The sequence below is a fragment of the Babylonia areolata genome, chromosome 4 (assembly GCF_041734735.1).
Source record: "Babylonia areolata isolate BAREFJ2019XMU chromosome 4, ASM4173473v1, whole genome shotgun sequence".
In the NCBI taxonomy this organism is placed as follows: domain Eukaryota; kingdom Metazoa; phylum Mollusca; class Gastropoda; order Neogastropoda; family Buccinidae; genus Babylonia; species Babylonia areolata.
In genome coordinates, this window is record NC_134879.1 from 37,991,913 (window position 1) to 38,007,960 (window position 16,048).

At 47.6% G+C, this 16,048-nt stretch overlaps 1 protein-coding gene across 1 annotated transcript in view; it reads left to right on the forward strand.

Annotated features, from left to right (window-relative positions):
* The first annotated feature begins 3,309 nt into the window (after positions 1–3,309).
* The window catches only part of LOC143281678 (potassium channel subfamily K member 13-like), a 92,935-nt gene continuing 80,196 nt past the window's right edge, over positions 3,310–16,048 (forward strand). The window contains exon 1 of the mRNA XM_076586924.1: positions 3,310–4,464. Within this exon, the coding sequence (XP_076443039.1) occupies positions 4,125–4,464 (340 nt within the window). The 5' untranslated portion in view covers positions 3,310–4,124. The remainder of the gene's footprint in view (positions 4,465–16,048) is intronic.

Genomic DNA, 16,048 nt, shown 5'->3' on the forward strand with positions numbered 1-16,048 from the left:
AAATGTTGTTTCTTGATTGATATCTGCCAATGGTTTATTTACCAAAGTTATCACAGGAAAACAGTGCAGTCACATGAAGCACAAACTTGTTGTGGAGGCACACACAGGAATGTCAGCTTAACTAATGCCGCAAGCAAGTGAAAGCTTGCCATGAAGCAGTCAACGAAGCCAGCTCAGCGCTCGGCTACATATATGAAGTTATTGCTTCGCGCTGTACTGACACGAGTAGGAAAATGGCTGATTGAACACTTTCGCTGGCTTCAGTTATCGAAGGGGCTCAAAGAAGGCATGCGCTATCCACCTATCTTAAAACAGTGGGGCAACGCTGGGTTAGTACAGTGCTGGTTCAGTACGAAGTTGGTGTTATGAGACAATTGAACTGACTCCCATGCTTTCACACATTTGACCTCCAATGCTTCTTTTGGATTTCCGAGCGTATTTGTATTATCATACATTCACTCGAATATTTTTTCTTTAGATGTACATTGATCGAAAGAAAAGAAATTAAGATGTGAGATATGTATCTTACGGACATATTAATACGAGAATTGGGTCTAACGAACAGCTTAAGATGTATCTAACGGACAAATTAGGATGTGAGATATGTATCTTACGGACAGAATAAGATGTGATGTGTACCTTAAGGACATATTAAGGTGTGAAATATGTATCTTGCGGACATATTAAGATGTGATAGATGTATCTAACCGACAGATTAAGATGTGATATGTGCATCTAACGGACAGAATATGTTAATGTATATCTAGCGGACAGATTAAGATGTGAGGGATGTATCTAACGGAAAGATTAAGATGTGAGGTATGTATCTAACAGACGGATTGAGATGCAATATGTGGATCTAAGGGATAGCTGGGATATGTATCTGAGGGACAGAATAAGGGGTGTGATATCAGATGATCTGACGGTCACTAATGTGTTTCCAGGGCAACTACTGTTGATTCGTACGTGCACTGTGGTGCTGACCCAGTTCTTTGACATCTCAGCGCCTCCACCCCTTTAGTGACGTCACACACATCACTACGTCATCAGTGAGGTCCCAGACACCATCACGTCATCATAACGTCACAGACATCATAACCTAATCAGTGATGTCACAAGCCCCACCATGTCATCAGTGATTTCCAAAACATAACCACGTCATCATAACGTCACAAACAACACCACGTCATCATTGACGCCAAAAACACCACCACTTCTTCAGTGATTTCCCAAACACTCACCACGTCATAGGTTAGATCATAAACAGTACCAAGTCATCAGTGACGTCCTAAACACCACCACGTCATCGGCAACGTCCCAAATACAACGTCATCAGGGACACCCAAATACATCAACGTCATCTGTGACGTCTCAAACACCACCACGTCTTCAGTGACGTACCAAACACCCACCACCCAAGTCATCAGTGACGTCTGTCTGCCACAAGCATTGTGGGATGGTGAAAACGTTCACTCCAGTTGATGGGGGATGGTGGGAAATGGTGACGTGAGGTGATGTGAGATCCTGACGTCACGGCTGTGGGGCCCTGACAGGGGGGTCGAGTGTGGCTGGTGCAGCGGATGATGACAGCACGTGCACAGCGCGCAATCCCTTTGTGCCGCTTCAAAGGCCAGCTGTTACGGATCAGTCGTGGGGATTTGGTGTGAGGCCTTGCTGTCAGCCTGTCTGTTCGGTTTGTGGGACACAGTCTTCGTTCCTTCCTGCTCCTGCACCTGTGTGCCGCTCGGATCTCCCCTCAGTAATCCTCTGCTCCTGCCCCCCATTTCTTCACGTCTGGAGCCACGTGCACACACACACACACACAGGCACGCACATGGCTATGAAGAAGTCGTGCATTGTCTGTGATGTGAGCAGACACTGGGGTGTGCACAGGAACACAGCCAATGGATAACGGGAAACTGAACATCGTGTTTCGTGTTGTCGACATACTTTCATCAGCAAAGGCAACAGCTGTTACCCCCACCCCCCAGCCCCCACCAACACCCCCTCCCCCATGCCTCCCCCTCCACCTGATGACACCTGTGTGGCTGTTCCCGGTGGCTGTGTGCAGAGGACAGACAACAGTCGTGGTGACCGAGTCCTCTTCATTCCGCTGAGGGAAGGAGGGAGGGAGGGGCAGCCAGTGGAGTTCCCTCCCCTGACCAGCTGTGTCCCGTGTGGCAGAGGGCTGCTGACATCACCATCACCGTCACTGTCACGTCGGGGCCCGCTCTGACAGCTGTGTGGACTGACTCCACTGTCGGCTGTACCTGCACGGACTGCACTTCTGGGGGACTGCTGGACAGGCACAGGGGCCTTTCAACAGTGCGTCAGAAACCTGGTGGTGCTGTTCGTTGTGAACATGGACCAGTGGTGTACGTTGTAAACATGGACCTGTGTAAGAATGGATCGGTGTGAGGACGGAGCAGTGTAAGGACGGACCAATGAAAGAATGGACCAGTGTAAGAATGGACCAGTGTAAAGACGGACCAGTGTAAGGTCGGACTCACCCAGCACATGGTGACTGCCCACCACCGTCCCCCCACTACCCGCTGGATGAAGTGTCCGTGTGTGTGTGTCAGCTGAGCCGTGCTGTGTTGAAGTGCACGTGCTGTGTGTGTTGGCGTGCTGGTGGGATGGTGTGAAACCTGACGCTCACTTGTCAGTTCAGTAAGTACGTGCTTACTAAGTGAATTCACCTGTCACGCTTCACAATCAGCTGTTTGTGATAAATATCATGGCCACATATACAGTATAAAATAATATTTAAAAAAATTGTTCGTGTTATGCGAAACAACAACCCCAACAGGTTGAGAAATAACGACCAAAATAACGATATGATGTGTGTGTGAAATAAAGACATGTTGCTTTTGTGATATAACGACCAGGGCAACCGGTCAAGCAAGGAGGTGACTGAAGGACTCAGTGACACACTTACTCCACACTGCCAGTATCAGTGACACACTTACTCCACACTGCCAGTGTCAGTGACACACTTACTCCACACTGCCAGTGTCAGTGACACACTTACTCCACACTGTCAGTGTCAGTAACACACTTATTCCACACTGTCAGTGTCAATGACACACTTATTCCACACTGCCAGTGTCAGTGACACACTTACTCCACACTGTCAGTGTCAGTGACACACTTATTCCACACTGCCAGTGTCAGTGACACACTTACTCCACACTCAGTGACAGTGTCAGTGACACACTTACTCCACACTCAGTGACAGTGTCAGTGACACACTTACTCCACACTGACCTCCTCCTGGCTGACCTCAGTGACGTCAGAGGCCCCAAGACGCAGCGTTACTCAAGCCATTGCCTTTGGGAGCCGTCAGCCCGCCGCTTACACAACGCCTCCACGGCTCATCCCGTGTGCAGACAATAATTCATGACAGCTTAGAGGCTGGGGAGTGGCGGTGTGTGGCACCGCTCAATTATTCAGCCGTGCACGGCCGTCAAGTCTCTGCCCTCTGACCTGCTTCAAGGAGGACAGCTGTCATCAGGAGAGGAGAGGGAGGAGGGACCGTGGACTGCAGTGCCCTCATAGTGCGGGGGCAGAGCGGAGGGCGGTGAGTGGCGTGTGTAGGTTCTGGTCATCACTGACGCTAATCTGGTCCTGAGCGTTGACTGTCTGCCTCTCTCCATGGAGGCAAGAGGGGAACATCGGCAGCTGCTGTGTTCACCTTGAAACTGACAGCTCCGCAGACAGGACTTTGTATAAGATTTTCTTGTTGTCCTGTACATTTATAACTGTGTTGTGACATGTTCCAAAAACACTGAAGACAGACGGTTGGTCAAAGAGGGGTGTGGGTGAAGGGGAGCCCACACGTGAACAGAAAGCACAGGATTGAAGGTGTAATCCCACACCTGGACAGAAAGCAAAGCATAGTTGTTGAGCAGCAAAGTACAAGACCACAAGACCGAGTTAAGTCAGGAAGGTGAAGGCCGAATTGAGGTCAAGCGGGTGAGAGTGAAAGAAAGAGAGAAGGTGACGCCATTTCCTGTGGTGCATAGTACCTGTGTCTCCAAGCCAGCACCCCTTCGGACAGACACACCGACAGAGGGCTGTGGGCGGGCAGCACGTGCGGCAGACGGACCGATGCGGGAGTCGGGATGACGCGGCCAGGACGGCGAGGCTGCTGCACACTGCTGCACCTGAAGGAGGACAACGCCCGCTTCCTGCTGCTAGCCGTCGTGCTGTGCGGCTACATGGCGGCCGGCGCCGCGCTCTTCATGCTGCTCGAGGCCGACCACGAGCGGCAGGCGCGCGAGGAGTACGATGCTGAGTACGGGCAGTTCCTGGAGGAGCACCCCGGGGTGAACAGGACCCAGCTGGACAGGCTGCTGCACAGACACGCCCTGGCCGAGGCGGCGGGCATCGTGGGCAACAAGAGGCCTCGCTGGGACTTCCCCGGATCCTTCTACTTCGTTGGCACTGTCGTGTCCACTATTGGTCAGTGGTGTGTGTGTATGTCTGTGTCTGTGTTGTGTGGGTGTGTCTTTGTGTTGTGTGGGTGTGTCTGTGTTGTGTGGGTGGGTGTGTCTGTGTTGTGTAGGTGTGTCTGTGTCTGTCTGTGTTGTGTGGGTGTGCATGTGTCTTTTGTATGCGATGGCTGGTGCTCGTTTTGCTTGAACTCACCTTTATCTCTCTTTGTCTGTCCCCGTTTCTGTCTGTCTCACTGTCTGCCTCTACGTCTCACTCTTCCTCTCTCTCTCTCTTTCTTTCTCTGTATATATATATATATATATATATATATATATATATATATATATATATATCTTTCCCTTTTCTCTGTCTGTCTCACTGTCTGCCCCCCCCCCTCTCTCTCTCTCTCTTTCTATATATATAGATATAGATATATATAGATATATACATGTCTGCCTCTTTCTTTCTCTGTAATCATACCCATCTCTCTGTATGTCTGTCCCTGTCTGTATATTTTATGTCTCTGTCTGTCTGTCTGTCTCTCCCTCTGTGTCTGCCTCTCCCTGTATGTCTCTCTGTCCATGTCTTTCGGTTTATCTGCTTGTCTGTCTGTTTGTCTGCCTGCCCCTTTCTGTCTGTCTCCGAATGTTTCTCTGTTTCTCTGTCTCTCTCTCTCTGTCTCTCTCTCTCTGTCTCTCTCTCCGCCTCTTTCTCATTCTGTCGTCTGTGTGTGGCATCGGTGTGCACGTGTGCATCAGTCAAAGTCTGTGGCCAGAGTGATGCAAAAGGAAAAGAAAGAAAACAAAACAAAGAAACAAAAAAAAACTGTGACTGTGAATAAATCTCACCCCTTCTCCCTCCGATACAGAACTTTCAAGCAGTGAGGACAATTGCCGCACACACACACACACACACACACACACACATACATACACAGATAAAACGAGGTCAGACAATTACACTGGCTGGTCAGCCACCAGCGGCTCTGGTGATGAGTTTTACTGGAGTCAGGTGGAGGTCAGGATGGAATTGCCACAGTTGTTTGACGCACGCACCTGATAATGTCCTCCATACACACGCACGCACACACACACACACACACACACACACACACACACCACGAACGTGCGCACGCGCATCTCTGTTTTTCCACTGATTGTTCCAAGGGAGGAAATAATTCCGTTTAATGTGATTGTAAGCATCCAGTTCAACTGGTACTATTCGCACGTTTCAGTGCTGTTATCGGTATCAGTAGATCAACATCAGCAGTACTTTTCCCGTTTGAATGCTTTTATTTACATCAGTAGTACATTTCCCGTTTTCAGTGCTGTGATCAACATCAACAGATTGACATCAATTGAAAGGTTGGGAGTAACATAGCCACAAGCTTCTTCATTCCCCTTTGTTTCCCTTTGTATTTCACATCTCTTCCATTGTTTCTCTGTATTTCCCTTCTCTCCCCTTGTTTCTCTGTATTTCCCTTCTTACCCCTTGTTTCCCTCTCGTTGTATTTTACTTCTCTCCCCTTCTTCTCTCTGTATTTCACTTCTCTCCCCTTGTTTCTCTCAGTATTTCACTTCTCTCCCCTTGTTTCTCTCAGTGTTTCACTTCTCTCCCATTGTTTCTCTGTATTTCCCTTCTCTCCCCTTGTTTCCCTCAGTGTTTCACTTCTCTCCCATTGTTTCCCAGTATTTCACTTCTCTCCCCTTGTTTCTCTGTATTTCCCTTCTCTCCCCTTGTTTCTCTCAGTATTTCACTTCTCTCCCATTGTTTCTCTGTATTTCCCTTCTCTCCCCTTGTTTCTCTCATTATTTCACTTCTCTCCCATTGTTTCTCTCAGTGTTTCACTTCTCTCCCCTTGTTTCTCTCAGTGTTTCACTTCTCTCCCATTGTTTCTCTGTATTTCCCTTCTCTCCCCGTGTTTCTCTCAGTGTTTCACTTCTCTCCCATTGTTTCTCTGTATTTCCCTTCTCTCCCCGTGTTTCTCTCAGTGTTTCCCTTCTCTCCCCTTGTTTCTCTCAGTATTTCACTTCTCTCCCATTGTTTCTCTGTATTTCCCTTCCTCCCCCTTGTTTCTCTCAGTGTTTCACTTCTCACCCATTGTTTCTCTCAGTGTTTCACTTCTCACCCCTTGTTTCTCTGTATTTCCCTTCTCACCCCTTGTTTCTCTGTATTTCCCTTCCTCCCCCTTGTTTCTCTCAGTGTTTCACTTCTCACCCCTTGTTTCTCTGTATTTCCCTTCTCACCCCTTGTTTCTCTGTATTTCCCTTCTCACCCCTTCTTTCTCTCAGTATTTCACTTCTCTCCCATTGTTTCTCTCAGTGTTTCCCTTCTCTCCCCTTGTTTCTCTCAGTGTTTCACTTCTGTCCCATTGTTTCTCTGTATTTCCCTTCTCACCCCTTGTTTCTCTCAGTATTTCCCTTCTCACCCATTGTTTCTCTGTATTTCCCTTCTCACCCCTTGTTTCTCTCAGTATTTCACTTCTCTTCCATTGTTTCTCTGTATTTCACTTCTCACCCCTTGTTTCCCTCTCGTTGTATTTCACTTCTCTCCCCTTGTTTCTCTCTGTGTTTCACTTCTCTCCCCTTGTTTCTCTCAGTGTTTCACTTCTCTCCCCTTGTTTCTCTCTGTGTTTCACTTCTCTCCCCTTGTTTCTCTCAGTGTTTCACTTCTCTCCCATTGTTTCTCTGTATTTCCCTTCTCTCCCCTTGTTTCTCTCAGTGTTTCACTTCTCTCCCATTGTTTCTCTGTATTTCCCTTCTCACACCTTGTTTCTCTCAGTGTTTCACTTCTCTCCCATTGTTTCCCAGTATTTCCCTTCTCTCCCCTTGTTTCCCTCTCGTTGTATTTTACTTCTCTCCCCTTCTTCTCTCTCTATTTCACTTCTCTCCCCTTGTTTCCCTCTCGTTGTATTTTACTTCTCTCCCCTTCTTCTCTCTGTATTTCACTTCTCTCCCCTTGTTTCTCTCTGTGTTTCACTTCTCCCCTTGTTTCCCTCTGTATTTCCCTTTTCTCCCCTTGTTTCCCTCTGTATTTCCCTTCTCTCCCCTTGTTTCCCTCTGCATTTCCCTTCTCTCTCCATGTTTCCCTCTGTATTTCACTTACCTCCCCTTGTTTCTCTCTGTGTTTCACTTCTTTCCCCTTGTTTCCCCTCTATATTTCACTTCTCTCCCCTAGTTTCCCTCTGCATTTCCCTTCTCTCCCCTTGTTTCCCTCTGTATTTCCCTTCTCTCCCCTTGTTTCTCTCTGTATTTCCCTTCTCTCCCCTTGTTTCCCTCTGTATTTCACTTCTCTCCCCTTGTTTCTCTCTGTGTTTCACTTCTTTCCCCTTGTTTCCCCTCTATATTTCACTTCTCTCCCCTGGTTTTCCTCTGCATTGCCCTTCTCTCCCCTTGTTTCTCTCTGTATTTCCCTTCTCTCCCCTTGTTTCCCTCTATTTCACTTCTCTCCCCTTGTTTCCCTCTCTCTGTATTTCCCTTCTCTCCCCTAGTTTCCCTCTGCATTGCCCTTCTCTCCCCTTGTTTCTCTCTGTATTTCACTTACCTCCCCCTGTTTCCCTCTGTATTTCACTTCTCTTCCCCTGTTTTCCTCTATATTTCCCTTTTCTTCCCTTGTTTCCCCCTCTCTGTATTTCCCTTTTCTCCCCTTCTTCTCTCTGTATTTCACTTCTCTCCCTTGTTTCCCTCTATTTCACTTACCTCCCCTTGTTTCTCTAAGTATTTCACTTCTATCCTCCTGTTTCCCTCTCTCTGTATTTCACTTAGCTCCCCTTGTTTCCCTCTGTATTTCCCTCTCTCCCTTGTTTCCCTCTGTATTTCACTTAGCTCCCCTTGTTTCCCTCTGTATTTCACTTCTCCCCTTGTTTCCCTCTATATTTCCCTTTTCTCCCCTTGTTTCCCCGCTGTATTTCCCTTCTCTCCCCTTGTTTCCCTCTGTCTACATTTCCCTTCTGTCCCCTTGTTTCCCTCTGTATTCCCCTTCTCTCCCCTTGTTTCCCTCTTTATTTCCCTTCTGTCCCCTTGTTTCCCTCTTTATTTCCCTCTCTCGCATTGTTTCCCTCTGCATTTCCCTTCTTTCCCCTTGTTTCCCTCTGTATTTCACTTCTCTTCCCCTGTTTCTCTCTATATTTCCCTTTTGTCCCATTGTTTCCCTCTGTATTTCCCTTCTCTCCCCTTGTTTCCCTCTGTATTTCCCTCTCTCCCCTTGTTTCCCGCTGTCTACATTTCCCTTCTGTCCCCTTGTTTCCCTCTGTATTCCCCTTCTCTCCGCTTGTTTCCCTCTGTATTTCCCTTTTGTCCCATTGTTTCCCTCTGTATTCCCCTTCTCTCCCCTTGTTTCCCTCTTTATTTCCCTCTCTCGCATTGTTGCTCTCTGAATTTCCCTTTTCTCTCCTTGTTTCCCTCTGTATTTCCCTTGTTTCCCATTGTTTCCCTCAGTATTTCCCTTTTCCCCATTGTTTCCCTCAGTATTTCCCTTCTCTCCCCCTGTTTCCCTCTGTATTTCCCTTCTCTCCACTTGTTGCCGCCGATCTGCGACACTGGTTTCAGCCAGTTCTTAACCACCACCCCTTCCCCCCAACTTCCACCCCCCCCCCCCCTCCCCCCGCCCTACCTGACCTTCCGAGTGTGTTTATGTGTGTGGATCTATGTGTCAGTACTGTTTGATCTTGTGGAGAACACTCCACAACTGGCCATTAATGACGTCGCAAACGACGTGCAATCCCGATCAAACGGAAGAGGAGCGGACACTATTGATCTGAGCTTTTGTGGCCGCCGTCCGCTCCGTGTTCACTTCTGTCTCCGACACTTGTCTCTCTGCTTCCTCTGCATCCCACACGTTGCCCCGTCTGTCTATGACAGCCCCCCCGACCCCCCACCCCCCAGCCCCCCTCCTCTCCCTTCTTCTCTCTCTCTCTCTCTCTCTCTCTCTCTTCCAGATTCAGAATCGGCATTATCGATTTGAAACTGAAAAAGCGTTTGGTCAATAAATGTTCGGATGTGATATGTTCTTTTTGCAACAAAACTGAAGATAAGCCGCATTGATTAGGGACAGATATTCAACAAAACACACACAAGCCAATTGTCTGTCCAGTTGACTTGTTGCATAAACGGTTGCTTTATAACGAAGCTGGGAGTGTGTGTGTGTGTGTGTGTGTGTGTGTGCGCGCGCGCGCGCGCGTTCGTGTTATAACACTGAATATTTCCCCCTAGAACACTGATAACACACTGTCTGTTTCCCATAAAACACTAAAATCGCACTGTCCGTTTCCCCTAAAATACTGATATCATACTGTTTCTTTTCCATAAAAAATTGATATCACACATTTTCTCACTGAAACTGATATCACACTGTTTCCCCTAAAACACTGATATCAGACTGTGTATTTCCCCCCAGGAACACTGTATATATCCCCCTAGAACACTCATATCACAGTCTGTTTCCCCTAAAACACTGATATCACACTGTTTCCCCTAAAACACTGATATCACACTGATTCCCCTAAAACACTGATATCACACTGTTTCCCCAAAAATACTGAATCAACACTGTATATATCCTCCTAAAATACTTGTATCACTTTTTCCCCTAAAATACTGATATCACACTGTATAATTATATCCCCCTAGAACACTGATATCACAAAGTCTTTCCGCTAAAAACACTGATATCACACTTTCCCATGAAACACTGATATCACACTGTATATTTCCCCCTAGAACACTGATATTACATTCTCGGTTTCTCCTTAAACACTGATATCACACTGTTTACCCTAAAATACTGATTTCACACTGTATATTTCCCCCTAGAACCTTGATATCACAAAGTCTGTTTCCCGTAAAACACTGATATCACACTCCCTGTTTTCCATAAACACTGATATCACAGGTTCCCCTGAAACACTGATATCACAATGTCTGTTTCCCCTAAAACAGTGATATCACAATGTCTGTTTCCCCTAACACACTGATATCTCACTGTCTGTCTCCCCTAAAACACTGATATCACACATTCTCTTTCCCCTAAAACATTGATATTACACTATTTTCCCCGAAGCTCTGATATCACACTGTCTTCTTCCCCTTAAGCACCTGTGTATCCCCTAGAACACGATATCACACTGTCTGTTTCCCCTAGAACACTGGTATCACACTGTTTCCCCTAATACATTGAAATCACACTCTCTTTCCCATAAAAAAACATTGATATCGCACTATATCACCCCGACCCTCTGATATCACACTGTCTCTCCCCTCCAACACTGACACTGATATCACACTGTTTCTCCCCTTCAACACTGATATCACACTGTTTCTCCCCTTCAACATTGATATCACAGTATATCTCCCCAACCCTCTGATATCACACTGTTTCTTCCCCTAACACTGATATCACACTGTCTCTCCCCTCCAACACTGACACTGATATCACACTTTCTCCCCTTCAACACTGATATCACACTGTTTCTCCCCTTCAACACTGATATCACACTGTCTCCCCCCTTCAACACTGATATCACACTGTTTCTCCCCTTCAACACTGATATCACACTGTTTCTCCCCTTCAACACTGATATCACACTGTCTCTCCCCTCCGACACTGATATCACATTGTCTCTCCCTCTCAACACTGATATCACACTGTCTCTCCCCTCCAACACTGACACTGATATCACACTTTCTCCCCTTCAACACTGATATCACACTTTCTCCCCTTCAACACTGATATCACACTGTTTCTCCCCTTCAACACTGATATCACACTGTCTCTCCCCTCCGACACTGATATCACACTGTCTCTCCCCCTCACACTGATATTACACTGTCTCCCCCCTCACACAGATATCACACTGTCTCTCCCCCCCACACCGATATCACACTGTCTCTCCCCCTAACACTGATATCACACTGTCTCTCCCCCTCACACAGATATCACACTGTCTCTCCCCCTCACACAGATATCACACTGTCTCTCCCCCTCACACAGATATCACACTGTCTCCCCCCCTCCAACACTGATATTACACTGTCTCTCCCCTCTGACACTCTCCCCTCCGACACTGATATCACATTGTCTCTCGCCCTCACACTGATATCACACTGTCTCCCCCCCTCCAACACTGATATCACACTGTCTCTCCCCCTCACACTGATATCACACTGTCTCCCCCCTCCGACACTGATATCACATTGTCTCTCGCCCTCACACTGATATCACACTGTCTCCCCCCCTCCAACACTGATATCACACTGTCTCTCCCCCTCACACTGATATCACACTGTCTCCTCCCTCCAACACTGATATCACACTGTCTCTCCCCCTCACACTGATATCACACTGTCTCCCCCCCTCCAACACTGATATCACACTGTCTCTCCCCCTCACACTGATATCACACTGTCTCCCCCCTCCAACACTGACATCACACTGTCTCTCCCCCTCACACTGATATCACACTGTCTCTCCCCCTCACACTGATATCACACTGTCTCTCCACTCCAACACTGATATCACAATGTCTCTCCCCTCCAACACTGATATCACACTGTTTCTCCCTCAACACTGATATCACACTGTCCCCCCCTCCAACACTGATATCACACTGTCTCTCCCCCTTAACACTGATATCACACTCTCTCTCCCCTCCAACACTGATATCACATTCTCTTTCCACCAAAAAATATTGATATCATACTCTTATCTCCACAAAGCTCTGATATCACACAGTCTCTCTCTCTCCGCACCCGCACCCCCACCCCCACCACCCCTCCCCCCCAACACTGAGCGGGACGTGGGTGTCGTTTCACTCTCTCGTCACGCCGTTTTAGTGGTGTGTAAACAGCACTGTTTGAGGGAGAGAAAATCAATAGCGGTTTGTTGTGTGGCTGTGATCCGGCAGCGGTGTTGACACACGGCAGTGTTGGCAAACAGCAGGGGAGTGAGCGTTGTCCGGGGAACTTTAGTTGTGCAAACTGTCTGACTCTTTGTTGTGCTTTTCTCTTCACGCTGGGAAGAAGCAAACTTGCCGATAATGGTCAACGTTTTGACCCTGGGCATCGCGTGAAAGAAGAGGATAACTTTATTTTGTTGCGGTCCCCAGTGTCGTCGTCTGTGACGTGTGGTCTGGGGCGGAACGTCACACGGTGTTGGGATCAACCTGGCATGGACTGAACTGAAAAACAAAGTTTGTCCACAACACCGGCACCATCCTCTGACTGTTGCACTTGGCTCTGTGTGTGAAAGTGTGTGTGTGTGTGTGTGTGTGTGTGTGTGTGTCTCTGTCTCTGTCTCTCTCTCTGTCTCTCAAATGATCACTCATGTTGTGGTCAAAAGGCCTGACATTAAAATACTTTGGACTTAGAAAAGAACAACTTTTGACTCTCTCTCTCTCTCTCTCTCTCTCTCTCTCTCTCTCTCTCTCTCTCTCTCTCTCTCTCTCTCTCTCTCTCTCTCTCTCTCTCTCTCTCTCTCTCTGAAGCAGTCCGCTCGTACTGGTGTCAGTTTGCAGAGCACACAAGACGGACTTAAACACCAGTGTGAACGAATGAAGTAAAGTGTGATGTCTGAATGAATGATGGACCAAAGAGGTTGAAGATGTCTGTCCCCCAGTGATGACCACTGAAGGCGGGGTGTTGGGAGGTTGGACACTGAGAGGACGGGAGATGTGGTGAGATGTGTTGGGGAAGGGGGGGAGGGGGGCAGTGTGGACACTGTGGGGACGGAAGATGTGGAGAGATGTGGCGTGGAAGGTAGTGGGGGGTGGGGGGAGCAGTATGGAACTGTGATGACGGGAGATGTGGAGTGATGTGGTGGGGAAGGTAGTGGGGGGTGGGGGGAGCAGTATGGAACTGTGATGACGGGAGATGTGGAGAGGTGTGGCGGGGAAGGGGGAGAGGGGGGCAGTATAGACACTGTGATGACGGGAGATGTGGAGAGGTGTGGCGGGGAAGGGGGAGAGGGGGGCAGTATAGACACTGTGATGACGGGAGATGTGGAGAGGTATGGTGGGGAAGGTAGTGGGGGGAGGGGGAGCAGTATGGACACTGTGATGACGGGAGATGTGGAGAGATGCTGCGGGAAGGGGGGGAGGGGGGCAGTATAGACACTGTGATGACGGGAGATGTGGAGAGGTGTGGCGGGGAAGGGGGAGAGGGGGGCAGTATAGACACTGTGATGACGGGAGATGTGGAGAGATGTAGCGTTGAAGTAGAGAGGGGGGCGGGGGGGGGGGCAGAATGGAACTGTGATGACGGGAGATGTGGGGAGATGTGGCGTGGAAGGTAGTGGGGGGTGGGGGGCATTATGGTGTTGTGATGACGGGAGATGTGGAGAGATGTGGCGGGGAAGGAGGGGGGTAGTAGAGGCAGAGGAAGGAGGGGAAGAAAGAAGAGGGAGGAGGGGGAAGAGGGAGGAAGGGCCACAAATCACCAGTGCCTTGACTTGCGCACACTCACTGTCACACACCGAGATACACACACAATGTGGAAAAGAAACACACACACACACACACACACACACACACACACACACACAAACACACGTGATCTAGCAGTAGCAGTGGCAGTAGCTCAAGGAGGCTTCACTGCGTTCGGACAAATCCATCTACGCTACACCACATCTGCCAAGCAGATGCCTGACCAGCAGCGTAACCTAATGCGCTTAGTCAGGCCTTGAGAAAAACAACCACCAACAAATAAAGAAATAAATTAATATTTAAGTATGAAAAAAATCACCAGTGCCTTGCCTTGCGCATACACACAGTCATACACACAGATACACACACAAGGGGGAGAGGGGGGGGGGGCAGCAAGAGACGGACAGTACAGTCACCGGCAAACAGTGATGTGATCTAACAAAGGAAAGCATTTTGGTGTTGCTTGTTATCTGCCGTCATATTTGTCACTGTTGTCATGTTAGTGTTGTCAGACCAAATCGCTGGTCACACCCTGGGGAGTTCACGAAATGTTACGTGTTTGTGAGTGCGTTTGTTGGGCTGGTGACGTAGCTTTTCTGTTTATCAACCGTGCCATGTTTTCTGTCCAACACACAGAATTCTGGATAATCATAAAGGAGTCCCCAACACACCGCATCCACACACGCGCGCGCGCGCACCCATGCACACACACACACACACGCGCGCGCGCGCGCGCGGCTTTCTCTCTGCCCGTCATTACGGTGCTGTCAAATATGCCAGAGCAGATAATCCAGTCGCAATCAGATATATTACATTAATCATTTTGAGCATTTGTTTACCTTGTTTTTCCATCGTTTTCTCCAGTAGAAAGAGAGAATCACACACACACAGCCACACAGACAGAGATACAGAGAGAGAGCGAACGAACGAATGAACCAAGATTATTTATTGAATTTTGGCCATGATCAACAAATCAAAACCAGGGCATTGGGAGCTGGGCGTGGTAGGAGGCATAATAAAACTTGTGTGGTATCACACAATCACTGTCATACTGTACATGGACATGGCCTACATTATATTGTAATACTTGTGTAGTATCACACAATGCCTTGGGAATCTGGGTTTGTTTTAAAAATGATTATCCATACGTTGTAAATGTAAGTAAGACTTTCAGAAATAATATGGTTCGGTTTAATATCAGTTCTTCCTAAGCTTCTGTACAGGGGAAGGTGGCGGAATGGATAAGACCACTCTGCCAGTGCAGTGTCCGCGAGGGTGTGGGTTCGATTCATGCTCTCGCCCTCACCACCAAATCTGACTGGAAAATCAAGCTGAGCGTTTAGTCATTTGGATGAGACGATAAACCAAGGTCCCGTGTGCAGCACTCATTTGGCGCACTGAAAATAATCCCATTCTGATAGGTACACAAACACATGCAGGCACTCAAGGTCTGATTTGCGCGTGGAGTTATGCCGCTGTCAGGGCATCCGCCCAGCAGATCTGCTGTAGCGTATATGAATTCGTCCGAACGCAGTGACGCCTCCTTGAAAAACTGAAGCTGAAACTTTGTACCAGCCTGCTTTGAGTATGATAATGCATTGTACACTTCATGGATAGCCATTAAGGGAATCTTTGAGTTAGACGAAATACTGTTACTTACTGAATTCACTTTAACTTTCAGTAGTATTACATAAAGACCAGTAAGATTTTACAGTTGAACTGCTTATTCCACAAAAATAATCAAGAGACATATCACCGATTGACGTACTTTTAGTGTTGGCACTTCGATTCGTGGTCTGGTTTATGGCTTTCCACATTGATTTACTATCAGCTATTGAAAACACGAGTTCTTGAAAATTTAGCTGTACGCTTTGAATGTTTAATCACATCCATTCGTTAGTTCTTGTTTTTATATATTAGAAAGGAATCGCTTGAATCCATGGCATCATGAAGATCCTGCGTAAGCCATGGTACTTTCGAATCATCACTCACAAGTTTGTATTTTAATAGACCATGTTTACCACATACATTCAAAAATTATGATACCAAACTTCAAATGCTTCATCCGGATTTGTGAATTGATAAACAGTAGAAATGTGCGAATGAATGAAATCTGACAAAATCTCTGAACCGCATTTCGTAAGGTTGCTGTATCTGGAGAGACACAGAGACATAGAACGAGAGAGACAGAGAGGG